The sequence below is a fragment of the Cephus cinctus genome, unplaced genomic scaffold (assembly GCF_000341935.2).
Source record: "Cephus cinctus unplaced genomic scaffold, Ccin1 Ccin1_scaffold0702, whole genome shotgun sequence".
NCBI classification, from domain to species: domain Eukaryota; kingdom Metazoa; phylum Arthropoda; class Insecta; order Hymenoptera; family Cephidae; genus Cephus; species Cephus cinctus.
Window position 1 is genome coordinate 23,749 of NW_014333322.1, and position 18,005 is coordinate 41,753.

General features: G+C 34.9%; 1 protein-coding gene across 1 annotated transcript in view; it reads left to right on the forward strand.

The window, feature by feature from the left end:
* Positions 1–18,005, forward strand: part of LOC107270115 (membralin-like) — an 81,770-nt gene that overhangs the window by 5,593 nt on the left and 58,172 nt on the right. The window contains exon 2 of the mRNA XM_025087547.1: positions 3,836–3,919. Coding sequence (XP_024943315.1) covers positions 3,836–3,919 — 84 coding nt within the window. The remainder of the gene's footprint in view (positions 1–3,835; positions 3,920–18,005) is intronic.

Below are 18,005 nucleotides of genomic sequence, written 5' to 3' on the forward strand. Positions count from 1 at the left end.
TCGGCAGACAATAGCTTTCGGCAATTTCTGTCTAGCCAACTTTTCTTTACTTTGTTCTTATTCAGGTAGAAATTGCCAATGCTTTATTAATTGAACTAATCGTAAGTCTGGTCTAATTTTTGGCTTGCCAAGCTTCGTTAATCTGAGCTTTGGTTCAAGATTTTCAAAAGTCTAATGTACCAAGATTTAACCAAGCCTCGATATTCCAATTCTGCTTAAGTAAGAATGGCCAACGTTGATCCAAATTATTGTACCCTTTCACGAATTTATTTAAGTGTTTTAATCGATTTACAATTTATTCTTATACAACATTCGATCGTTCGTTGTACAGCTTATTAGTAGAAAAATGTGCTATAAATCGAGCCCCCAATTTTTCCTCATTTCAGGTTACATGAATCAACTCTCAAGTACGATTGTAATGATTATTGATTGCGGAATTTCTTAAAAACCATATTACAAAATTGAAAGAGTCTGTTACACAAAGAAATGGAAACGTGTAGTAAATGATGAAGAAGTGATAGCGAAAGTGGAAATACACAAACGATACAACACGAAACTGATAGGGAACATATATATTTGCATTGCTCTATTTATTACATATGTAACTAAACAAAGTTTTTCTAAAACGCTTATTTGATTATTAAAAATTCATAGAAGAAAATTAATCAAGCTAATTTTGTTTATTGCCTTTGGCAATTTTCTGTATCAAGGCTTGAAACAGTCCTGACCAATCCGTCTCCCAAGGCTTGGGTCAAAAATTGATAGTCAAGCCATAATTCAATTAAGTTGGTACCAGCTTTAGATTCGTTTAAGCGTTATAACTATTATAACATTATAGGTGCAAGCTCAGTTCCAGCTTGGGCCATTCGTTGATTCCTACTTGGCTCTTTCTCTTTCTCTCTTTTTATACCTCCCCTCTTTTCAGCTTCCCTCGATATATTCTTCCCTACCTTTCATCCTTCTCGACTTTTCTTATGTAGATCCCCTTTTTAGTTCTTGCCTGATGTTTATCTACGAAATTCTGTTTTCCTTATACTGACATGTTGCCTCTTCTACGAGGGAGTCGAAGTAATGATTTTTCTCCAAGGATAAGCGAGTTTTTCAGTGATTTCCCATGCCGCGCAAACGGCTTGGATATAATGTCATATCAAGATTTCAAGAAAATTTTAAAGATAGTCATCGACGCGTTTCATTAAGGCTGGTTAGGTTAGGTTTTCATCCTGACGAGGGAATTATTTTCTGAAAATAAGCTGATACATATGTATGTAATAAATAAAGTACTGCCTAAGAAAATTAGCCTGGTAGGATCTTTCTTCCTGTAGCTTCCGTCGCGATAAATATTTATTATCCAAGATACACTTACGTTATGTCACTGAATATTTATTATAGACGTTCATAGATAAAATCTTCAAATTGCGCGCCTTTATTTTTTGACACGTCGTCTGCGAACTCGACAAAAATTAATTTTAAAGTTTGCGCCTTGATCGATCTCAATTTATATGCGTGAAGTTTTATTATCAGCATCGTTCCGTTGCTCGCTGGGATATACGTTGGGAATACGCAATGGCGTAACGCGCCAGATTGAACATTTAATATTATGAGGTGTACAAAAAAAATATCAAAAAATCTATTTAAATAGCTCAAGTTACCGAGCATATTTTATTATATGCGTTGGAAAATTTTCATTGAAAAATGTATACAACGGCCCATTCAATTTATCTTTATTTATCCAACTTTTGTCTTATACATACATTCAGTGCATATTGTCAGAGGTGCATTTATTTTTAGCTATTCAAACTGCTTGTGACTCCCTTTCATTTCGTTAGCTTTTTATTGTCTTCTGTTTTGGTTCAATAGAAACGTATATATTTTTACGTTACACCATAATTTAAAAAACAAATGGCAGCGCGTGTTGCTCGTCGTAGCAATGTAGGATATTTAAAGTACAGCCATTCGCAACTATAAAGTTCATCCTTATAATAGCCATGTGGATATCCTCATTTTTTAATTATTCCCAACTACTGGTGTACTACGCCGTTGCGTCAGCTTTCCGTACTCGACTTGTTTACAAGTAGCCGGTTAATACAGCGATATTATAGATTGCATCGTTTCTGCAATGTACCTTGTAGAACTGAAAGTGTCGTCGTCTTGTGAACTTCCTAAAGCCGGTCGAGAGTATCGGTTTAATGAATTTTAGATTTTAAGTTATTAGTTACTAACTTCCGTCCCATTAGTTATTAAAACTCAGCATCTTCTTTTTTCTCTCCAGACTTACCTCCCATTCCCTTCTCTTCTTCAAATCTCTCCGCCCAAAGCAATCTACCTTCTCACAATAGACACGCAAAACTTTTCCTCTCCGGTGTTACTCACTTTTCCACAGGTCGATCTTGCCTCTGCTTGAACCTGAATCTTGCTATGTCTCCAGGCAGAAATCAATCGCGATAGCAACATTGTTTACTGCTACATTTCATGTTTTCCTTTTCCCAAGATCGCCAGTAAAGAGAATAGAAAATAAATATATACTTTGCTAATCGAATCTTGTTCGAAGGGTCATACGCGACTCTTGAACTGTTCTTATTTGAGAGCCATGAGGTAATGCGATTCTATTGGCATTCGTCTCGGTTTCAGTTTAGCTTCCAGATATTGTAGTTTAGTTATAATTAAACGATCCAGGAACTTAGGTGAAGTGAAGTTCTATCGTAATTTTATGGAGAGTCTCGGTCCAAGAGATTGCAATTGTACTATCCTTCGTTTCTACGTTAGATATTCTTCGCTATTCCACTATTGATATTTTTGGGGTCACGTTTTTTTAATTTTTTTGCATTCTTATTGTGATGAAATGGATAGCAGGTTCTGTGCCTGAGATGCGGTGTAATATTAGGAAACAAGGCTCTTTATTTAATTATTATCGCAAATCATCGGTATATTCATTGGAGAATGGCTGGGCCCATAATTTCAGGTCATAGATAAGAAAACCGTGTTAATTGCTGGTTAGGACCTTTTCCGACATCGGGTATGCCCTATCAAATTTCTACACGAGCGTGACATATAACGGGGGAATGATGTACTACAATTATAATCAGAAGAACAAGCTGAGAAATATAATACTTACCGGACATCGTATACTCTTGCATTATTTATTTTAGATGAAAGTGATATGTTATTATTATCATACGATTCAGATGAATTTTCGAAACTTTGTCTTTATCAATAGAGTTTCGCATTTGCACAGTGGATTTTATTGTGTGAAGTTGTATGCATAGTTTTAGGAAATGTTAAAAAATTGAAATTAAAGAATGTTCAACGTATAGCTTAAAGGTCGATTCACACATTTCAATACCATTCAGTACCAATTCCTTTCGATACGTCGTATAACGCCACATAGGCACGTGACATCTGAATTCAGATACCCTAGTAACATGATTGTTCAGCATCGTCCGTTCAGTGAAAAATATCATAGATCACTGTCCGGACACGGATGACAGGAACGGTAAGGTACTGAGACGGAAACTAAAATGCAAGAAAAGTCCTATTTAGATTTATGAAATAGGTTTGGAAATATGTGAATCAGCCTTGAAAATACTCTTTGAAAAATTGTTCAAGTTACATTAAGTGTACGCTAAGTATGCATTGCAATGCGCATTGCCTTCATACATTGTTGCATTATTAGTTAATTAAGTAGTAATTGCGGTATGATTAAAATTCCAAGTTTCGATGTGAGATCATACCTTAGCTTTGACCAAATAGAAAATATTTGCTTTAATTAAGATTTTTTGTAATTTGACATTTTGAAATGCGTTTTAACTAAAGGGGCAATTTCTTTTTTGTGTTTCAGTGGATCTTCTACAAATGTTGGAGTTCAACATGACAGTGTCTTTTCCGGCAGCCCCTTTGCTTACAGTGATCTTGGCTCTTGTGGGTAAGTCACGATTTATTTATCCTTTATTTATCTTCGAGCCTACTTATTGGTGAAACTAGATTATCAAATAATTGGAAAATTGTCTTAGGTTTGTTGATTCCGTGGATTTGTCTTTTAGTCAATATATACTTATACTTAATATATCTCAATCTCAATTTTATCTTAAACATGCAATTTGTTGCCGCCAAGCAAAATGACTTAATTATTATTTTATTTGCCGCAAAAATATGTCATTTTTTATTGGTATATGACATTATATGATGCCAGATACAAAAATTCAATAGAACAGTCAAGTTTTTTGAAAAAAAAAAAAAAAAAAAAGAATTCTCAGTATAATTTTTTGTCATACGATTTTTCAAAGCACTTTATCTTCATGTTAAGCAAAGGCGAATCTCTTTCGCTCTCCCTCATATATTTATAAAATGTTTGGTATATGAAATCAGCGATATGAGAATATGGGGTTTCAAGGTAACTGGCACGTTCTTAGTAGTTGTTTAACATTGAAGGGCTTTTTACTAAATCTGATGTCCCTAGCTAGGACTTTGACTCGGTTACAAAGCTCATTGGTCGGAACAGTTAACTGAGGATTCTGCATAAATTTCTGATGAAGGCGCAACAGTTGGGCAACCCGTTTCGAGCCCATTTAGCAATCCCAACGCTCGACACTACGACGCCCATTTCCATTTCAAGCGGTATCTCTCATCCCGATTCACACCGCTACTCTCCGCGACCAACCGCTCTTTTCAAAGTGTCATATTACGTAATCCGCCGTTTGCAAGTAGAGTTTTTCTATTACGTGACATTCTGCGATTTTCAACGAGGACACTCTTTCCACTTTCCCTCTTTGAAATTATTTTTCCTCACTTCTCGACGGAATATACATTTTTTTCATTGATTATCCTTTTGATTATCCCTCCTGACTTGCTTCTCAGCCTTTTGACATATACATTATCAGATATAGATAACTCATTGATTCAAGGTAATTTATCAATTTTTGTTAATAAACTTATAAATTCTTACAAAATATTTTTTAAATTATTTTTGACTATGAATATATCGAATAATGACAATTGTAGATATAATTGTTTATTCGACTTTTGAATCTCTGCATTAAAGCAAAAATACTGTTGTATTGATTAAATTAGCATTCGCGTGTGGTAATACCAATTTTGAAATAAAACAATGAAATGTTTGATAAACCCAAACTTTATTGGCTATTGAACCGAACAGCTGCTGAGGGAATCCAAAATTGCATTGTACAGCGACCAAAAATGATCCTCCTGTACACTATTATAAATTAATGCTATTACACTATAAACAGGAAGGCCAGTATTGTTTGCTAGTGTACTAACCAAAAATTTAAACCAGTCCATCGACAATTCACCATGTAACGTTTGTGGAATATAACAAAGAATTAAACTATAATTTTTTTTCATAACATTTATAAATTTCATCCCTATATCTTTTTCATAATCTAATTTTTTTTAGATCTGGCTTTGTTCTTTTCTTTATAAATACTCAACTAATTCTCAAATGTTTTATGTCTTTTGTTTTCCGTTGGTACAAAGCAACACTTGAACTTTTTGTTATCTGACAGAATCTTTAATCGTAATTTATCTCTACAGTCGACTCCCTCTAACGTCGGCACTCGCCAAGTTGTAAATTCCTCGCAACTTTTCAGCAGTAACGGCGACTGATTTCCCCACATTGTTAAGAAGACGCGTGGCTTCACTGCGCGTTATCGTGTTTGTCGGTAACAGTTGACGAGCGTTGGCTACCATTTACATATTGTCTTTCCCTGAACAATCTCTCTAGAGGCTAGCTGGAAAAATCATCTACTACGTGCTCCATTCTGAGAGTCTACAACCCTGATTTATAGAAATCAAAGGGACTTGCATGTATTTTGACTGCACAAAACTGTTTTGAATACGGATAATTGGCATTTCTTTTCTTATTTAATTATTACATACACATAACCATATCCTGTATATATTTTGCCATTGATTCCCCTTACTGGCTTTTATTCTCGTTAACTTGCAATTCTTTATCAGATTTCTGTTCGTAAACAATGATGTCTGAGGAGCAGCATGTTCTTCGCTGCGCACATATCTAATTTACTTGTTACGTACCTACAGTATTACGTTATTGTACGCGAACAAGCGATTGCGCGAAATCATACGTCTTTTGCTATGATATCGTTATTCACTTTTAACAAGGAGCGACGAAGCTCACGCTCGCTACTTCTATATGCGGGATTTTCAAACTGGCCGCACGTAGCGGAGAAGTATTCGAGCGTCGAATTTTTAAGAATTCTATTCCGCGAACAACCCTAACATTCGCTTATAACGAGGTACTGTACCAACTTTATTACTCTCGTTATTTTCTGTTTCTCGCACAGCATCTGTTTCTTTCTTTTACTACTTACAGACCTGTAGGTATAAGTGTGTTCCATGTTGCTGGTAGACTAACGGGACACATTTTACCTACAGATCTGTTAGGGTCGAAGTTGATCCACCACATTATTTTATTTTAATATTATTATTTCACTGTACGCAGTCGAAGCGTGAGGGTATTATTGACTTTCATAAATCTTATAATCGAGCATATTTCCTTCATATTTATCGTTGCTTAAGATTGGACACAAATCAAGATGAATCTCTGAAGAGACGACCTCTCTCGAGAGAAGGCTCTAGAATGGGAAGGCCTTAGTGGGATTGTGTCTCCATGGATCTTTGGCTTGGCGAGACACCAATACCGGTGTTTGAATAACCGCTGGTGATGGTCCAGCAGAATAACGGGATGTCCTTTAGGGTAAATTGTAGAGTGACAGGTATCGGAGCGAATGATGGACCAGAGAATAAAATAGGTTGTCCGCGTTGTTTCCAAATTGATTGTTTAGGAGGAAGTGAAGGAGAGGGGCAAAGGTTTTGGGTCCGTGTAGCCTTCCTGCTCGTATTAGCGTCCGAATATGAAAAGTATGTTTGCGAAGCATAAGAGTGATTTTATATAACTTTTTTTTTTTTCATAAAGTCGAGTTCGAAAGATCAGATTCTGGTTCTCTTTTCCCGACAATGAGGCACAGAACTAAAACGAGGTTCAGGGACCACTTGAGTGGAGTAATCAGCCTGCCGGTGAGAGGAAGGCTGAATGATTTTGAAGCGACGAGCTGGCCTTTTATATCCTATGGGTTGAATTTTAATGGAGAATGCATTTGCGAAACAATGAAAAGTGCAAAGCACACTGTGGCAATCGTGAATTGAAAATATTTTAGACAACTTGAACCAGTTTATGTTAAGTCTGTGATTCAGAGGACACGCAGTGAGCGTACCTATAATACGTATACACTTTGAGTATAGAAAGAAATCCAGGAAAATAAAATGAAAATAAGGAGGCATTCAGCGAAACGAAGTTCTGAAAAGGTATAAGGCATCGTAGGTACATTAAAAGAAATAAATATTTTCAAATACCTTAAATTCTGGCTAGCTTAGAATTTTCGAGAGATCGAGTCTAGCCATGTCTCAGTTCTTTTAAGAGGAAGTATTGCCACCAGTTGCTCCCGTGACCAGTGTACGACAAAGGAGAATGGCAGCAGAAGTGGCGAATTTCCGGTTGTAAGTGATGTGTATGGGGCTTTATGGTAGAAGTACAAGAAGGAAAGGAAGTCATGGGGAAGTTGTTATCTGGAGTAATGGGTTCCGGTTCCTGTGTGGCTTCCTGCCCTCCATCCGTCATCCCGCTCTCCAGTCGACCTCCTTTCTCCCTCTCCTTTCAACCTCCAGTTTCTACCTTCAATCTCTACGAACCCTCTTCCCACCACCACCGTCACCTCCTTCTCATCTTCTTTCTCCTCCCGCTCCCCTCTTCTATTTGGATTCCTCTTTGACTGTTTTCCTCCTTTCTCACTCCCCTACCCGACACACATACAATTTTTGGCTTCTTTCATCTCACCTTAAACATACATTTCTTATTTAGCCTTTATCTGTTTTCATTTTTTATTTTTTTTTTTCACTTGACCTTTTTTCTTCCTTTGTTTCACCGCTCCTCGAAAAGAACTTCACTCTGAAAAGGATTACGAAGAATCAAATATTTGGCGTATTTTTGAATACGACTTGCCGAACTTCATAGGATTTATTCATTTCAATTCGAGTGGAATTCGCTCGTGTCTTAGCGGGGAAGTAATGAAAAAAGTAAATCATATTCGAAGATTTCACTAAGTCTTGATCAAATTATCTTCCTTGTCAAACTCTCGTTTCTTTTTTTTTTTTAGACGAGCTTTAGCGGTCTGATCTGAAATCATCAGACCGGTACAGCGTTAGGCTGATATTTTTAACAGTCGACAAGGATAAACTTTTATATCAAAATCGTACATCGATTTTAGTTTTTATCTATGTATGTTGGAAATTTATCAAGTCGATTAGACTTGGTATGCGAGGTTAGCGTTGTAAAAAAATCTCAATATCGTGTATGACTCATACCCTCGTGAATCGTTGAACTTTGATGGATCGGGCGCACTTGTGTGCCCATCTCTCTTATTCGCTAATAGCCGAGGTACTTCTAAACCAGAACGCGATACAGCAAACTCGTGTAATATTGAATTTAGGGGGTTCATATTGAATTTGATTGAGGGAATACAGACCCCTTGGCTGTATCGAGTTTATGCAATTACCAAGCTCGAAGTACCCCTTTTACATGGAAACTATCGAATCTGCATTACGTGCTTGCACGAGAATTCACTTTTTTTTTTTACTTGTACGTTCTATAAACTCTAAAAAAATTATTCTCCAGAAACATCTCGAATATCGATCTTACGATACGTAGATGTAATTATCACTAGTTGTAGCGGCGATGACTAAGTTAGTGACAGGAAGTTAAGAATCTGTGCTGTGACAATCGAGATTATATCGATCAATAAGGAATTAATTTTGAAGATGAAGGTCGTATACGGTAGAGTAATTAGAGTCTTATTATAAGGTCACTTTCGGAACTCTAGGACAATTAAATTCTAAGAAATAGTGGTCCACCGTCACAGTGAAAATTTTTCGTCCACTCTACTATATGTATATAGAAAATAGAGAAATTTTTATTTCTGTAGAAGAGTGTCTCTCGGCTCTCGCTACATGACCGGCCACATGATCGTAGTCAGGATCTAAGCGGGGAGAAGGCTCATGATGAAAAGCGGGGAAGTGGCGTTATAACGAGAGGCCTTGTAGTGCGACTCGCCTGTATACCCTTTATTATTCGTATTAATGAAATAGGGTTAGATTGTCTTTCTTCGCGTCTCACATTTTTTTTACATACGAAGGTTATTATTTAGTTAAACATTAATAGCGTTATTGTAAGATAAATATATCCGCAGGCCTGTACATACACAGTGTATTGTAATTTACGTAATTTAAACGTATCGTGAAATTTCATAAATAATGAGGCAATGAAACTGCATTTGACACTTTATTAGGGTGTTCCTAGCAGGGTATTTTGTGTTAAGGAACTTGGACCGGATTGCGGTCATTCGTAGTTTATCCAGTACAAGCCATTATCTTTCATAAAAGTCCGATCCGATATCCCCCAAAAAAATAGGATGCGTGTCTATAATCCTAACCAACCCTTGTTCCCGGTATATGTTATCTAATCTTTGTACATAATATAATAAGTTCTTATTTGTCCCATACTTTCTAAATCATATGAGAGCTTTGTTCTGAACCTCTAAAACCTCTGTTACTCATGTCAAATATCCTCTTCAGTACAATATTATGGTCCATACCTAGTTTTGCTTTTAGGCTAGAAACGTTGAATAGAAACGTCAGTTTGTAGCTAATTATCGTACAGAAGTCACATAAGAGAATTGAAAAGTTTCAACCAAAAAAAAATTCAATAATTTTAGATTTACGAAAAATAGAAAATATTCGTAGGAATCGTCTTTCGGAAAATAGTACTGTACGATTACGTTTACGACTATGACTATTCGACTATACGACTATACTATAAATTTAGGTTTGAGTGGGTCCGGATTTAGGGCGAGTTCATGTCAAATTGTCTACATGTCGTTCGCATTGAGGACTGGTGTGTGTGCGGGGTGACAAGTGGTTTTGCATAATAGAATGTCAAATAGTGGAGTAGCTGGCGCCCCAAGCGTTGGTTTCACATGAACGATCACCCAACAGGCTGGAAGCAGATTTTCAACTATGGTTCATAGATGCTGTGCTTATTCGGTACGTCTTATCCATATCTTTGACCTCGCTTGTCAAATTGTCATTTGCTTAATAGCAAAGTTTAGTGGTGCGATATTCTCTTGCAGCTCGTGTCAACATTATATTATAAGTTTCTTAAATTATAGTGACACGCACGCGGTAATCGCATTAATCTTTTTTTTTAAAGACAAACTAAGAGTTAATCTATGATTTCATAAGCACTGGAATAAATCCAATTGTAATAATATAATATAATAATATAACTTTATTTCTATTATACAATACATAAACTACTGAGCCAGTTGGTTCCTTATTACTATTACAGTCTTTGGTTACTCTCAACAGAGCACTATGGATCATAAGCTGTGTTAAAAATTTTTAAATATATATCATACGATTTACGAGAAAATCAATGATAAAATATGTGATATTATAATATGCGTATTACCAATTGACACAACTCATTGTCTCTTTCTGCTACTAAGAAAGAAAATATGTGAAGTTACAAATGGAAAAAAGTTTTACGTAATAAAAGAGGTCATCCGAGAACGCATTAGGTCTCAAATTATTTGTCAGTACTATAAATTCTTTTGATATGTTTAGACATAGTTTCTATATAAGTGTAAGATTTTCGGATTTTGTGATATCATTAGTGGGGGTGAGGTGAGGTAAGGGGCTGGTTGGAGGAGATAGACGAGGACAGATGAAAAAGTGGAAACTATAGATTTCATGCGCCTGTGTAAAAGCGATGCCATCAAAAGCAAATAAGTTCATTATCGTTTTCCATCAGGCCTAAATGCATTGGACGTTATGGAAAATCAGGAATATTATGAAATTCATGAGCAATATGGCAGCCATGAGTTGCAGGCAATCGGGATTGCGAGGTACTTCAGTGCCAATGACACATGACCGATACCCTGTTAACTCGACAATTGCAGAAAAAAATACTTTCATAAGGTCTCCTGTATTTTAGCCAGGCGCTGTTGCGTTTAATCAAACGAATAACTTATTTCTTAGTTTCAATCGACGACATTCCGAAATATGTTTTATATATTTTTAAACCTGGTGACGTTTTACAAATGTTCTGACAATCCCACTTATGTCCGTATAAGATGTATTAATAATGGTCTGTAATTATTGTATTATGTAATCCAACGTATCCAACTTTTCAATTTGTACTTGATGAGCGATGTTTATTAATGGCGTTGATGGATTCGTTAAGATTTGTAAAAAGTTTAGTGCACTGTTTCAAGAAATTCTGGAATTCAATAGATAGTATGTTTTTTGAAAGGGATACATTTTGTGCATATAGTTTCGTTATGTTCTATATTGGCAAATATTGTAGTGTCATTTTAGTACATATAGATCTGAAACATTGTAGGAAAATTCGTGAAACTGTAGGACATTGTGGAATTGCTATTATATGTAGAATCGGAACAGCAGAAACTAGTAGACAGATTTGGTCTTAGAAGCCATTGAAATAAGCAAATGATTATTGATTGTCGGCTGTCCTTTCGCCGCTTCACAGCTGGAATTACATGATTTTAATTGTCATTTTTAAGATGTAATGATATCAAGTTTCATCACATTAGTGTTACGTCCGATTTATAATCTTTGTTCATCTTTAATCTTGTTCCTTTGTTACTTTTATTCATCACGGCGTATTATGTCATTTTTATTGATCCGCTAAGAATATAAGTTTTGACAGCCAACATTCGCACTTTGCTGATAGGAAGTCATACTAGGAATCTTACATTGCATCAGTTTTCTTGGAATAGGCCAAAAAGACATATCAGAGAGAAAAAAAATCTCATCTACACAGAGAGAATGTTTCGTTCGTTTTTCCTATGAAACTCACGATAAAATTTACCGTAGTAACCAGTTATCATGGGATATCGTTACCATTCCATTACTTATTGCTTTAAAAGACACGATATTTTGATTGGCTACACGTAAATTTTACCAAGCACAAGGTAAATGTTGTTATTTGCAATTTTTACTGAGTTTCACGGTAAAATTTACCTGACTCAATGTAAAATTTTCTGTTGTTTTACAAAAAAAAATCTGAATGATATAAACGAAAAGTAATTCATATTTTCAGACCATTGCAAAACGTACAGTGTTATTTAGGAGCACTGCATCAGCTGAAGTTAGCTCATCCATTCGATCTCTACGGTAGAACCATATTCAGACTGTTCGATAACCTTAAATTTATTAATCTGTAATTATACTTTTTGAATACTTATTTCTAATTCTCTGCACATATGTAAGAGATTAATAGAAAGAAATAAGTATAAATTAAACAACAATTTATTAAGTTAATACCATTTCTTACCAACATATCGGCTATCATTCCTTATACGTACTGAATGTGAAACAACCAACTATACAGTTGAAGAGTATACCAAAAGTCACAATGTTTTTCCTGATCGACTTCCAAGGCATGAAAATTAATGCACTTCACGGTAAAATGGAACGTAGCGCCCGAAATAATTCGGCTATTTTAGATAACCTTTTAAATTCAACAAGGTAAAAGCTCTGGTTTTACACTACATATTTTAAAGTTTTGACATTTTTACCGTAGACTTCAATAAAAGCTGTCGGGACATTTTTACTTTTTAGTATATTTTCGTGAGATGTTCTTAAATACATAGATAACATGTTATCAAATACCATGATGTCCTGTGATTACCTTGATTTTCACGGTAGTTTTTAATTTAAAATTCTCTCCGTGTAGGCTACAGGACCTAAAAAACAGTAAGGTAATCGCGGAGTCAGAAGTCAGTCGCATTCAGTCAAATGACGCAGCAGCCTTTGACCTAAGAGAGAGAAAATCTAAATTCGAATCTAGAAGTAAAAATTCAGATTCCAAGTCCATCCTAAATCTTTAGCCACTATTTCGGAATTTGAGGCCTAAGCTGGTTAATCTTGTACACCTTATTGAGGATCTTCTCAATAAACGTAAGTTGCTTTTGATTGGATTTAGATTACGAATATTGCGTAAATTTATTGTGATCCGCACTCATCTAATTCCTAAGATTTCTACAATTGATCGATCCTTTTTTTTAATAAGTGAATTTCTCAAGTAAATTCCTATTCCGTCTAATAATCGCAAAGTAGCTTAATTCAATATCAAGCGTATCGTATTGCAAGTAAGAGATTCAATACAAGAATCAGATTCTTGTACAAGTATCGCTATATTCAATTCAGTGATTATTTCAATATTTAACAATTGCTCTTAATTCATCCTTCATCCGTCATCCTCAACAAGGCTTGAAATATCCTCAAAGCTTATAGTTTTCGAATTCAAGTCAACCACCGGAAATAGTTTGATATTTATTTACAAGTCACATGATTCTTAACGTCTTAAGGCACAGGAAACAGGTCGGTCCTTGATAACATTCCAAAAGCTTTGTCAGTGCTATGCAATCGACGGTAATTTTCTTTAGACGTTGTATTACCGTACTTTGGACCTTTATCATTTACGTGGTCTGCATTTTCTTAAATTTTTGTACCATCGTTGCCTGTCGTATAAGAACTTCTCACAGAAAAATATCTTTTGTTTTTTAGGTAAATTTTATTATTATATATTTTATAATATATAAATAAACCATTTTATTATCAGTGCATTAAAGTGACTACGGTAATTGCAAGTCTCAGCTTCTTCTTCTTAAAAAAATCTACTCCAAGGCGTTCATGAAAAATATTTACTTCGATATACATGTTTAATATTATATGTATATCATTATTGTATCTTTTTATTATAGAGATCCTGATTATATACAAGATCAATTTTGATCAGGCAAAATTAAAAAAAAAAAAAAAAAAAACGAAAAAATTATCCTTCTTTTAAGCAATGCTCTTTTACGTTCAAGGGAAGCTTGGCAAATTTGAAGTAGATCGGTGCAGTAGTTTGCGAGATATCGTGGTCACTGATTTCGTAAGAGACGTTTTCAGAAAAACGCGTTTAAAGTTTCATGTAAACTTTGCGATCAGTTCGAGGTACCTAGCTTTCAACGCGCATAACTCCGTTGACTTTGATCGGATCGACTTACAATTTATAAAGAATATTCTCGGAATGTTATATTTTAAGAAAATCCGTAAAAATGAGAAAATTGAATTTTTCAAAAATTTCAACTATTTCGCGTAACCCCTTCAAACGAATTCCATAAATATAAAATAATCGTCGGATCAGAATAGGTATTGCACATATTCGGTAATAAATAAGAAACGTAAGTTTTCGATTATTGCAAACAGCAACGATTGGTATAATTGTATTATTATTATTATGATTAATCATCGTTACGTTAATACCAATCATAATTAGTCGCTGTTGGAGATGTGTAATATTGCGTTTCCAGCTACTTATTGAGATACCATAATTGATAGCGAATATTCGAATATCAACAATTATTTTCTCCGGATTCCATTCTCTGCGTACATCAATTTGCATCACTGCCGTTCAAGTGCACTTGCGTAGCGATGTTCATGGGTGATCGATTGACATTGATAGGTCAGTGCGGATACCAACATGGCGAGCATATTGTCGAACTTCCTGTTGTGGGCTATGAAGTCGAAACCGCAATTCGATTGAATCGTGAAATTCTCGCGCAGTTGTGAATCGACACGTAAAGTATTTTATTCATAATTACCAACGCATGCCGTCCTTTGTCAATTCTGTCATTAGCATACACCATTTCGTCATCGTTATTATATGTATAAATACCTTTTGTTTTTTAAGGGAAATTTTATTACATATTTTATGATATATAAATATAGATATTTATTAGCACTACGTTAAACCGCGACTACGGTCATCGCAAGTCTCAGCTTCTTCTGTGTACAGACTGTGTCATTGTTATCTAGAATTTACGTTACGTAAAATTTTAATATCAATCTACGTATAGTAAGTTGTTTAGAACAACCAAGATACGATTGACTTGTTTTACTTTTAGTTTTAATGGGGAATCGTGATGAATAAATACAGTACAGTACATAAATACAGTTATCATTGTATGATGTCCAGTCGTTACCCATCTGTTAATTTATACTCTATTGTCTTTGACGATAAGAATATTATTATAGAAAGTTATTTTTACGAGAAATTATGTCGTTAACCTCTGGACTGTAAAATTTTTTGAGAATATACGGCAAGCGTGTGGCGAGTTTCTAGGGAAAATAAAAAATTGCTGCACGGTGCATCGCAGACTGGAGAAAAATGCTACGATATAAATTGCAACAATCTCCGTGCAATTTCAGCGGAGACAAGATTATCGGGTTTCCGTCGTTGCTCGGGGAATTTTAACGTCTTTATAAAAGTCGAGTAGTCGACCCGAGCACTTGGCTTAGGAAAGTGAAGGAATGCCTGACTAGTATGCATTTAAACGGGTGCATTATCCACATATTACCTTTCAGACATTTAGGGTTAGCCCGGTCCCGTTTGGCCATCTTTCAAATATACATTTATGAAATTAGTTGCGATAAAATGAAGGAAGAAAATATATCGCGACAATTTTTTTTACCCTTATGAATTAAAATTAAGAATATTGATTTTTGTTCCGAAATTTTGAGAAAAGTTAAGAATTTTTTTTTAACGAAGATGCATTTCTTCAAGGAATCTTTCTTCAGTCGTTTCTAACTCTTTTGCATAAAATTACGTATATGTATAAATAAATATGATAAACGACAATGGTGAAACCATATAAGTTATACAAAAGTAATATTATTTTAAAGAACTTCATATTGTACAACGGTCAAAGTCTAAAGTATTGTACAATGTTATTATATAGTCTAGTACTATACATATACGGTTATGTTATTAGAAGGAAGTTTTGAAATTTTTTTCAAAGTAAGAAACAAAGCCATATATAAATTATTATTATTTATAAGCAATCGCTTGTATATATTAAAAACTGCTATACTGTTTAGAACACATGGTATATGAATGTTTTCGTATTACTATATGTATACGCGTTATACGTTGTGTGCACGATGTTGTATATTGTAGACTTCTTTGTTTTGCCAACTTATTTTGCGAACTTTCATTTATCGATATAGGAACGTCGCGTGCTACTAGTCAATACCGTATCACAAATTGAAAATTGTAAGTGACAGCGCTGACAGCACTCATATATATACTTCAATGTTATTTTAAACTATAAAAATAATTTTTCTAAAATCGGGAATAAAATTAATGTAACCTCTTTATGGGTGCATACCCATTCTGGAATGCTAACTTGACTGGACGGTACACGAAGAAGGGTAATCAGTCTTGGCAGCCTAGCGTTTTCGTAGATGCTCAATTTATATTTGCGTAACGTTCCCAAATATTCTGTGACGCTACGATACCGACGCGTTTCGGTGAAGTACGTTGACTTTGACCGAATAATTTGTAATGAAATAGCCCATTAACCGTTTCACGGTATCTTTGGAATTTATTATATTTAATTCATGTACTTGCCCAACTTTTCGTCTCGACAGAATCTATTTTTGACACGTACTGACTTTTGACTTTCTACAAAAATTTCAGCTTCGTTGTATGAGCGTTGTGAACCCCTTGTGAAATTTATCAACTTTCTCAATTAATATCTCGTTCCGAAGGCCGATAAAGGACCTTGAAATTTGATAGGCACAATATATAAAATCTCGGCTACAAAATTAAAAATGTTTAGAATTTAATCTAATGCCAAGCCTAGCGCTCCTATATCCTTAAACTGGAAACTTGGACGGAACGAAGTTCGAGTTTCATGACATTAATTCCCGTCTAGGGCTTTTCCACTCACTGACGCGTCCTTCTGGCGTCCATCCTTCATTCCATTCGCGCAATGCAGCGGCACTTTCTCGTACTTTTCCGGACTCTCCGTAAAGCATTTCCTGAATTTTTGAGGCCGGAAATTCTTTGCGGTACTTTTGGCTTTATTAACATGAGCAATAGATATCCATATACTGCAAATTACTGAAGATCACGTAAAATATACAAGCTTTATGAGAATTTTGGTGCTTCCAAGTTATGTATAGTCTACTTACTATACGTTCAGGCGAACATTGTCTATATTTTAAAAAGCTTCTACCTAACTTCACGCATCAATCTCTGCCGTAGATTTTTTGTAAAGTTTGATGTAATTAAAAATCATAAAAATTAACATTACGGCGAAATTAAATCTGCTGTTATCAATTAAACATCTCCTCTTGGCTTTTTAGAATATTCGCCGTCCACGTCGTCCTTCCTTCACATTTTTTTCACAGTAATAAATTGAACATTATGATTATTGCCTGATGGAAAAAGCTTTCAATGTCAAGTGAATTATTTTAATGTACAATTAAATATTATCTGATAAAACATGGAAAATATGAGTCTAAGTGGTCGAAATTATTTCATGATATTTTACCTTTTTGTCTATCTTTTTTTTTCGTGTATTTCATTTTATGTACCCTAAAAATAATTTGTCCTCATATTAATTTTATACGTCATTTCAACAGCTATCTTCGACTATCTTGTTGACCAATATTCATAAAATACATTAAAATAAAACCAAATAGATTATCAGTATATCGCAGCAGGAAAATCAACAAACACCAACCTCTGATTTACGTAGGTTAGTGATTCTGTGCCAATGAATTCCGAAACATCGACCAGCCCGAATTTTATTAACGTTTTTAACAGGGATTTCATGTCACGCCTAGGCCCTACGAATCGCGTAGTTTCCGCCCAATTGAAATCCAGTAGCAGTAGCAACGAATTTGTATTGTACAAGTTTAATGTCGACACACACCATTATGCTAGTAAAGTTCAGCTCTGGACCATTGAACAGATTATTTTGGACTGATCAGAACTGATCTTGTGCAAAATCAATATGAAACCGCGCCAAAATCATAAAAAAAAAAAAAAAAAAAAAAAA